Source organism: Siphateles boraxobius, unplaced genomic scaffold (genome assembly GCF_051911475.1).
Source record: "Siphateles boraxobius isolate OS27281-9 unplaced genomic scaffold, OSU_SipBor_1 108, whole genome shotgun sequence".
Classification (NCBI taxonomy): Eukaryota; Metazoa; Chordata; class Actinopteri; order Cypriniformes; family Leuciscidae; genus Siphateles; species Siphateles boraxobius.
The window spans coordinates 682,501-692,500 of NW_027508709.1; the positions used below are offsets into that span (position 1 = coordinate 682,501).

The following is a 10,000-nucleotide window of genomic DNA, read 5'->3' on the forward strand; positions in this document are numbered from 1 at the left end:
TCAAAGTGCATTGAAGTCATTAATCCAGCAGAGCATGCGTTTATTAGACATCGGCCTCAACTGACCCGGATAGATGGAGCAATGATGCTGAAGATTCAGCTTTGCATCACGCGAAAAAATTACAATTTAAAAATATTACAATAGAAAAGATATTTTAAGTGTAATACTATATCACACTAAGAATATTCTAAAAAACTTCTGTTTGCATTCAAATTCAACTTCACAAACTCCTCTTCTGTCGCAGAAAGGGATTATGGGTAACATTACCTGAACCCCGAACACACACACACACACACACACACACACATAACCAGAGTATCTGAGAACCAGAATGACTCAAGCTACGTCTACATTAATCCGGAAACATTTAAAACGGTGTTTTCGTTTAAAAATACACTCCGTCCGCACTAGCGTTTTCACGAAACGCTGAATTCACCTTCACAGCGCATGCGTAAACACTCACAAAAGCTCACTGAGATGATAGAAAAATAAATAATAAAGTTATCACACAATTCTTCTGGCAGGATCATTTTATTCATCAGAATATCTCATCGTTCACTGATCGTCCAGGTCTCTCTCACTCACTATTATATGTTTGGTGTAAAACACTAAAACTGTTCTCATGTGTCACTGCAGGACAGCAGATGCGAGTGTATTCTGTCGTCTGTGCAGGAGTGTGTGTGTGAAGTAACATATTTTAGAAACAGTTGGTTTGACTTCCAACATGCTGCACATGCTAGCTCTGAATAGCTACATGCTAATAGCGATTAGGTAAATGCTAAATCATGCCGAGAAAATGCTAAAAACTCCAATAGTAACCATCTGTGACAACTACCAACCACCTAGTAACACCATAGCAAGCAACCGCCCAGAACACCCTAGCAACTGCCTAGCAACCACCCAAAATATCCTAGCAACACCATAGCAACCACCCAGAATACCCTAGCAACCGCCTAGCAACACCGTAGCAACCAACCAAGTGTGAAAGTGAACAGCACTTGACAGGCACAACACCGCTATAAACATGAATATCTATTGGTTCAATATGCGGCACATGACTAAACTTACATCATCGTTTCACAGCCCACACTACAACAAGAAAACAGCGTTTTCAAATGAATTCACTTTGGAGAGCGTTTTCAAAAAGCTTCGTTTTCATTAATAAAAACAGGCCAAAACGGAGAGAAAAAGATGCGTTTTCAAACGAATGTGTATTAGTGTGTTCTCTTCACTGACCGCATGTTCGACGTCTTGAATCCGCTGGTGTTTCGGAGTATTTTAGTGGATTTATGATGAACATCATCCATTAACTACAAACAAACTATACTGACTGTCTTCAAGTTTAACACTACATTGATTTAGCATTTCAAACTCAACAAATGTTTTTGCCAAATGTTTTGTTTGTAAAGTGTGTTTGAGCATCTTTCTTTACAATAAATGTCACTGGCTGTGATATTTTGCAATAAAACACAATAACATTCAGGCATTTTACACTGCCGTTGAAAAGTTTTGGGGTTGGTAACAGTGTTTTTAAAAGTGTTTTTGAAAGAAGTCTCTTATGCTCACCAAGACTGCATTTATTTGATCAAGAATGGTATGCTGAGTGGTTGCAAGAATGTTGCTATGTGGTTGCCAAGGTATGCTGGGTGGTTGCCAGGGTGTTGCTATGTGGTTGCCAGGGTATGCTGAGTGGTTGCCAGGGTGTTGCTATGTGGTTGCCAGGGTATGCTGGGTGGTTGCCAGGGTATGCTGAGTGGTTGCAAGAATGTTGCTATGTGGTTGCCAAGGTATGCTGTGTGGTTGCCAGGGTGTTGCTATGTGGTTGCCAGGGTATGCTGAGTGGTTGCCAGGGTGTTGCTATGTGGTTGCCAGGGTATGCTGGGTGGTTGCCAGGGTGTTGCTATGTGGTTGCCAGGGTATGCTGAGTGGTTGCAAGAATGTTGATATGTGGTTGCCAAGGTATGCTGGGTGGTTGCCAGGGTGTTGCTATGTGGTTGCCAGGGTATGCTGAGTGGTTGCCAGGGTGTTGCTATGTGGTTGCCAGGGTATGCTGGGTGGTTGCCAGGGTGTTGCTATGTGGTTGCCAGGGTATGCTGGGTGGTTGCCAGGGTGTTGCTATGCGGTTGCCAGGGTATGCTGAGTGGTTGCAAAGGGTGTTGCTATGTGGTTGCCAGGGTATGCTGGGTGGTTGACAGGGTGTTGCTATGTGGTTGCCAGGGTATGCTGGGTGGTTGCAAAGGGTGTTGCTATGTGGTTGCCAGAGTATGCTGGGTGGTTGACAGGGTGTTGCTATGTGGTTGCCAGGGTATGCTGAGTGGTTGCCAGGGTGTTGCTATGTGGTTGCCAGGGTATGCTGAGTGGTTACAAGGGAGTTGCTATGAGGTTGCCAGGGTATGGTGGATGGTTGCCAGGGTGTTGCTATGTGGTTGCCAGGGTATGCTGAGTGGTTGCCAGGGTGTTGCTATGTGGTTGCCAGGGTATGCTGAGTGGTCGCCAGGGTGTTGCTATGTGGTTGCCAGGGTATGCTGAGTGGTTACAAGGGAGTTGCTATGAGTTTCCCAGGGTATGGTGGATGGTTGCCAGGGTGTTGCTATGTGGTTGCCAGGGTATGGTGGGTGGTTGCAAGGGTGTTGCTTTTTAGCCTTTGTCGCCATTTGCTTATGGGTTGCTTAGTTGGGGATATTTAATTTAATATTCTATTATTGATCTCCTGCATTGACACCATTATATGAGAACTGAACTGAGCTGGACGATGACATCATAGTTTTCTCCTATATATATATAAATAACTAAATTAATAACTTTTTTTTTTTTACAACAAAAATGAACCATCACTGAGCTTAACTTAAGCTGGACTGTGACACTATTTTCTTCTAAAAACAAACGTTGTTGCATTATTTTCCTGTTATCTCTGTAAAGCTGCTTTGAAACACTCTGTATTGTAAAAGGCGCTGTATAAATAAAGGTGACTTGGCTCGTTGCTAGGCGGTTGCCAGGATATGAAAATAATAACGAAAGAGTACTAGTGTGGACAAGGCCTTGAGCTGAATGTTTTAAACGAACCACACAAGATGAAACCCGTCCTGCATCATTAGATCGCGAACAGCAATTCAACGAGCACCTCCTTCCTGTCACACACAGGACCTGAGTGGGAACAATGAGCCTCGTCACACACACAGGACCTGAGTGAGAACAATGAGCGTGTCACACACAGCGCTGGTTTACGGCCCGCAGATATACGGCTCATTAGGGCCCTCAGGAGCCCAGCTGTGTTTGCGGATCGGCCCTCGTGAGCTTTGTTATGTGAGGAGGCTTTTCACACACACTCACACACACTCACACTCATTGTGTGCTAATGACGCCTTTTAAAACACCCTTCAGCGGGAGAAACGCAACACACACTCTTTACACACACTGAAGGGTCCCCTCCATTCATTTTCAGCAGGTTTGTACTGAGTGCTGTAGGAAGACAGTGATATTAAAAGACTTATGGTTATTAATGATGCAGATTCATCAGAATAGAAGCGCAGTTTCTTGTTAAGAGGTTTTTACCATTATAAAGAAAACGATTAACCATTTCGCTCGTTGCATTTATATTCTCCCTCATCTCCTCGCCTGTATATAAATGCATCATCAATAAGCTGAGTGATGAATTTGGTCTTTTAATATCACAGTTTTAGTACATTAAGGTTTTTTTTACATTTATGTCCCGCTGTTTTTAGTTATTGAAATACAGCAGCACGTGTTTTCATCATAATATCAAATATCAGCACAATATCAAATATATACATATACATTGCTGTTCAAAAGTTTGGGATTGGTAGAATTTTTAATGTTTTTAAAATAAGTCTCTTCTGCTTACCAAGGATGTATTTTCAGTCTTTTGTTGGAATATAAAGTGTAATTTGCTGTTCTTTTGAACTTTATATTCATCAAAACAATCCACAAAAAAATCTGTACAACTGTTTTCAACGCTGATAATAATCATAAATGTTTCTTGATCATCAAATCATCATATTATAGTGATTTCTGAAGGATCATGTGACACTGAAGACTGGAGTAATGATGCTGAAAATTCAGCTTTGATCACAGGAATAAATTACACACACAATTTGTGTGTGTGTGTGTGTGTGTGTGTGTGTACTTGTACAATGTGTACTTGTACATTTATCTTTGTGAGGACCAGTTTGAGTTTTAGACTACTGGAGTGAGGACAAAGAGAGTAAAGTGAGGAAATTTTGGCCGGTCCTCACTTTCTGAGACCCTTTAAAGGCCTGTTTGCGGGTCAAGACCTGATTTTAGGGATAAGGTTATAATTAGGTTAAGGGTAGGTTTAGGGTAAGGGTTCGGGTTAAGCACTTAGCTGTGATGAGGAAGGTTAGGGTAAGCGGCTAGAGATTGCATTGTGTCAATGAATGTCCTCATAAAGATAGATGTACAAGAGTGTGTGTGTGTGTGTGTGTGTGTGTGTGTGTGTGTGTGTGTGTGTGTGTGTGTGTGTGTGTGTGTGTGTGTGTGTGTGTGTGTGTGTGTGTGTGTGTGTGTGTGTGTGTGTGTGTGTGTGTGTATTCACAAAGTTTTAAAATGTAATAATTTCAAAAGGTTAGATTTTTTGCAAAAGAATGCATTATAATAAAACACAAGAGCTCCAATCACATTTAAATGCAGAAAAACGTTCCAGTTTGCATTCAAATTCAGCTTGTCATTTCATGCTTGTTTCAAAGCATTACCGGCATGTTCAGGTATTTCATGTCAGAATATCATAACTTCTGTCAGTCTGAGCTAATGAGAAGTAAAGATGATGTTAAAAACACTTTCTGTTGATGTTAAACCTGGAAATAGACGGTCAATTCGAGCACAATGCATTGTGGGACACATAACTTGTTTTAGTTGACTCAAGTGGTGTGTTCAGTTGCACATTTTAGCAAATGCAGTAGGTCACGGAGGTATAATACGTTATATTATATATATACAATATTATATATTGAATGATAGTATGCACCAGCACGGTCACATGACTAATACAGGAAGTAACTCGCTTTTGAAGCAAAATGTTGTGCAGTGTTTCACTTTTTAACAAATGTAGTACTTTAAAACGTATGATAGAATGCTATTGTGAGCAGGGCTGGAGTGTGTGTGTGTGTGTGTGTGTGTGTGTGTGTGTGTGTGTGTGTGTGTGTGTGTGTGTGTGTGTGTGTGTGTGTTTAACTGACCTCAATGACCTGCTTGGAGTCCAACCTGAAGTTAAAGTCCCCGAAAATGAAATACGGCAGTCGCTCGAACCGCTGATCCGTGATCCTGCAGAGAATCACACACACACACACACACACACACGTCAGACATGATCTGTGCAGCAGCCCCACCTAGTGGACGAGTGTGTGTGAGTGACAGATGATTGACAGCTGATCGGCTGTGATGTCACACTCTTACTGAACGTGTGTGTGTGTTCAGTTCACTCTCAGAACGATTCATGAAGTGCCGAACTCAAGAGGTCTCAGAAACGCCTCTTTCCGCTTAAAAAACGCACCTTAAACGAGGGATAATTAACTCCTCATAGCAAATAATTTACTTGAGAGAGTGATGAAGAATTGGAGCTATAGTGTGTGTGTGTCTGTGTGTGTGTGTATTAATGGAAAGAGGAAGCTAGGCCGGCTAATCGCCAGGATAAATCTCAGCTCACTCCCAACACCTAATAACAATGTATTTATGGCCCCGTAAAAGAGAAGGCTCTCCGCGCTCATAAAACACACACTTTTACATCTCGAGCACTCGAGCTCACGATCTCCAGCAGAGTAAAACACAGAGAACACCTTCAGAAGCTCATGCTAACCGTCAGTGTAACTATTTACTAATACTATATACAGTATATACAGTCAAACCAAAATATAATCAGACACTAGATATTATGTTTTCACTAGTGTGTGCAGGACACTATAGTTCATTAATGTAAGTGAGGAGAGCAAAATAAAGTGATATATTATACACAGATATTCTTCATACAGAGACGACCAGTAACATTATAAACATCCGGGAGCAAACATGATTGGGACACTTTGAGCTGATCATGTTTTGCTGAAGTGTTTTTTCTTTAATAACTAATGCAGCTTTTTACACACAGACTGAACAACATGAAGCATTGCTTGGTAACTGGTTGAGCTAAACTGGTATTATCTAATTGTGTAGTTAAATTTAACAGCTGACAGATATTCAACATAATTCATGTGTGAGAGTCTAACAGAAGGACGGACAAAACCAGTCAAATATCAATAGAGTTCTGCTCATATTTTATTACCATTTTCTAAACTATAGCGAATAAACTGATGATGATGTGAGAAATGTTGAAGGAGTCTGAATATATTTTGCTTTGACTGTATATGTGAGTAAGTGTGTCTGAAAGGAGAGCGGTTTGAGCTGGAGTAAAGCGTCTTTCTCTCTCTCTCTGTGTGTGTGTGTGTGTGTGTGTGTGTGTGTGTGTGTGTGTGTGTGTGTGTGTGTGAGAGAGGCTTTATCTCAGTAATAGGCATGTCTAATGCGCTGGTTTTGTCCTCAGACTCGAGTCATGAGCGGCGGGTCAGAAGGTAACGCTCTGTTTACACGCTCGTTTCCTAAAGCTCTAGCGCTGACTTTTAGCCCGGCCCCTGGGGCCCCTGAGGGCCACACATTAGACTCCTCAATGGGTCAGGTGGGGGGTCCCACACACATTCACACACTGTAACAGAGACACACACACACAAGTATCCATATTCATATTCTAACCAAATCACCGTATTATACATGACAAAAAAACTAGGATGCAGGAGCCTTTTCACAGCAGACAGGAAGAAACCACCACATCATTTCAATAAATAATATTTTGCAATATTTATTTATTAATTATTGTTTACATTATTTTATTAATTTTGGGGAAAAATTATATGTAAGATATAGTTTGTTTTAGTAGTTACATGTATTTGTAATATTAATTATTATTTAATTCTATGGTATTGTTATCAAATGTTTTTCATAAAATATTATTTATTTTATTCAAATTACAATTTTAATTTTACTGTACATTTTGAGTTTGTAGTCAAATGCATATTTTTATCATTTATATTTATTAATTATTTATTTAATATAAATTTAAATAATTTAAAATGTATATACATTAAGATATTTTTGTATATATATATATATAATTTAAATAATATTTGTAATTTTGTAAATCATCACTAAATATATATATAAATAAATGAGCAGTAATGCGTATGAATGTTGACAGGTATGGTGTCAGAAGCATGTGCTGGTGTGTGTGTGTGAGACACCTGTGTGTGTGTGTGTGTGTGTGTGTGTGTGTGTGTGTGTGTGTGTGTGTGTGTGTGTGTGTGTGTGTGTAGCGGCTCACTGACGCTGCTGTGGAAACACCAGTGAAGCTCACAGCTTTTGTCCCACTGGAGCAGAATCAGGGAATCAGGGAATCAGGGGAATGTTGGTATTCCCGGGAATGTGTTCACTGACGGCTCAATGGACCACCGAGGCCTCGGGACTGACCTTTGACCTTCAGAGGTGACCACCCTCTGACTGATGCAGTTCACAACATTCCCTCGAAGCTGTCAGGTGTGTGTGTGTGTGAGATCGAGAGTGAGAAAGTGTGTGTGAGTGCATGTGATAGAGAGTTTGTGTGAGTGTGTGTGATAGAGAGAGAGAGTGTGTGTGTGTGTGTGTGTGAGTTTGTGTGATAGAGAGAGAGAGTGTGTGTGTGTGTGTGTGTGTGTGTGTGTGTGTGTGTGTGTGTGTGTGTGTGTGTGTGTGTGTGTGTGTGTGTGTGTGGCCTGGTAAACCCTACATTATGGGGACAAAATGTCCCCATAAGGATGGCAATATCTTAAATCCTTGTTCGTGTGGGGACATTTTTTGGTCCCCATGAGGAAAATGTAAAAATGCAGAAAGTTTTCTGTGATGGGTAGGTTTAGGGGTAGGGTTAGTGTGTGTGTGTGTGTGTGTGTGTGATGGGTAGGTTTAGGGGTAGGGTTAGTGTGTGTGTGTGTGTGATGGGTAGGTTTAGGGGTAGGGTTAGTGTGTGTGTGTGTGTGTGTGTGTGTGTGTGTGTGTGTGTGTGTGTGTGTGTGTGTGTGTGTGTGTGTGTGTGTGTGTGTGTGATGGGTAGGTTTAGGGGTAGGGTTAGTGTGAGGGAATAGAATATACAGTTTGTACAGTATAAAAATCATTGTCTATGGAAAGTCCCCATAAAACATGGAAACACTACGTGTGTGTGTGTGTGTGTGTGTGTGTGTGTGTGTGTGTGTGTGTGTGTGTGTGTGTGTGTGTGTGTGTGTGTGTGTGTGTGTGTGTGTGTGTGAGTGCGTGAGTGAGTGAGTGAGTGAGTGAATGATGTGTGTGTGTGTGTGTGTGTGTGTGTCTGTGTGTGTGTGTGTGTGTGTGTGTGTGTGTGTGTGTGTGTGTGTGTGGGGTCGTGCTGGTAGTGTATGGAGGCTGTGTGTGTGTGTGTGTGTGTGTGTGTGTGTGTAGGGTGTGAAGGGGCCTGGCTGACTGATTAACCTTTGACCTCTGGGCCTCCCAGGGTGAGAAGGCAGTGAACAAAGTCAATGCTGATCGACACTAATACCTCCATTCACCAGCGGCGCACTAACACACACCAGCAGACACAAAAACACCACAAATCACCGCCACACACACACACATCCCTGTCCGTCATACACACATCTCACATGAACTTTACACACCGCACCATCTTCATCACACACACAATACCACTCATCAAATTATTCACACATGAAGAGAAACATATTAAACTATATTAATAGTAGTTTAAATTAGTGATGCCGAATCTGATGTTCAAATCTGTGCAAAGATGATGCAACATTTATATAATATACATATATTACGTTGTATATACATAATATACTCGTGTGTGTGTGTGAATATATAATAATAATTATTACTATTATTTTAACGTATATACATAATATACTCGTGTGTGTGTGTGTGTGTGTGAATATATATTAATTATTATTACTATTATTTTAACGTATATACATAATATACTTGTGTGTGTGTGTGTGTGTGTGTGTGTGTGTGTGTGTGTGTGTGTGTGTGTGTGTGAGTGTGTGTGAGTGTGTGTGTGAATATATAATAATTATTATTACTATTATTTTAACGTAAAAATAAACTTGTGTTTTTGTAATTGGTTGTTACTTATCCTGTATATACATATATGCACGTGTGTGTGTGTGTGTGTGTGTGTGTGTGTGTGTGTGTGTGTATAATAAGTATTATTAGTATTATTTTGACGTGTGTTTTTGTAATGGTTGTTACTTCTCTGAACGTCTCATTATAAATGTAAATACTTTGTGTTGTTTGTCTTACATTTAATTTAAAAAAATTGTAAAAAAAAAACAGTGATTAAAATAGCCACTTTATGCATAAAAGCATCAGCAAAATAAGTAAATATAAACTGCACAATTGAATCTCAAAATCTACCAACAGTTCTGTGATTGGAAAAAAAAAAATTTATAATAGAAAATTAAGTGTAACATAATAACTATACTATTTTTGTGACATTTAGCAAATAAAGTAAAAGAAACATTACAATAATAAAACAGGTGTAAATAAATAAATGAAAATCTGCAATTGAAATGTCAATCTGTCGTGTAATGCTTGTTTATGTGCTCAGTGTGACGGTGAAAAACAACAGCAGAAACTGTTAAAAACTTTCCACTTATTGACACATTTGGTTCTCTCTCCACACACACACACACACACACACACACACACACACACACACACACACACACACACACACACACACACACACACACACACACACACACACACACACACACACACACACACACACACAAGCTCTCGCTCGCTCTTTCCCTTTCAGCCTGTTGTTCTGGGAAAAGCCAAAAGGGAAACATTTAGCTGGGAGTCTCTTTGAGCCGGCTGACAGTTGACTGATGACCATCCATAAAGTGACAAAGAATAGTTGTGTGGCGTCCAG

General features: G+C 40.4%; 1 protein-coding gene across 1 annotated transcript in view; it reads right to left on the reverse strand.

Moving 5' to 3' along the window:
* The window catches only part of LOC143756686 (inositol polyphosphate-5-phosphatase A-like), a gene marked incomplete at its 5' end in the record, with an annotated part of 76,085 nt that overhangs the window by 62,680 nt on the left and 3,405 nt on the right, over positions 1 to 10,000 (reverse strand). The window contains one exon of the mRNA XM_077247263.1: positions 5,214 to 5,298. Coding sequence (XP_077103378.1) covers positions 5,214 to 5,298 — 85 coding nt within the window. The remainder of the gene's footprint in view (positions 1 to 5,213; positions 5,299 to 10,000) is intronic.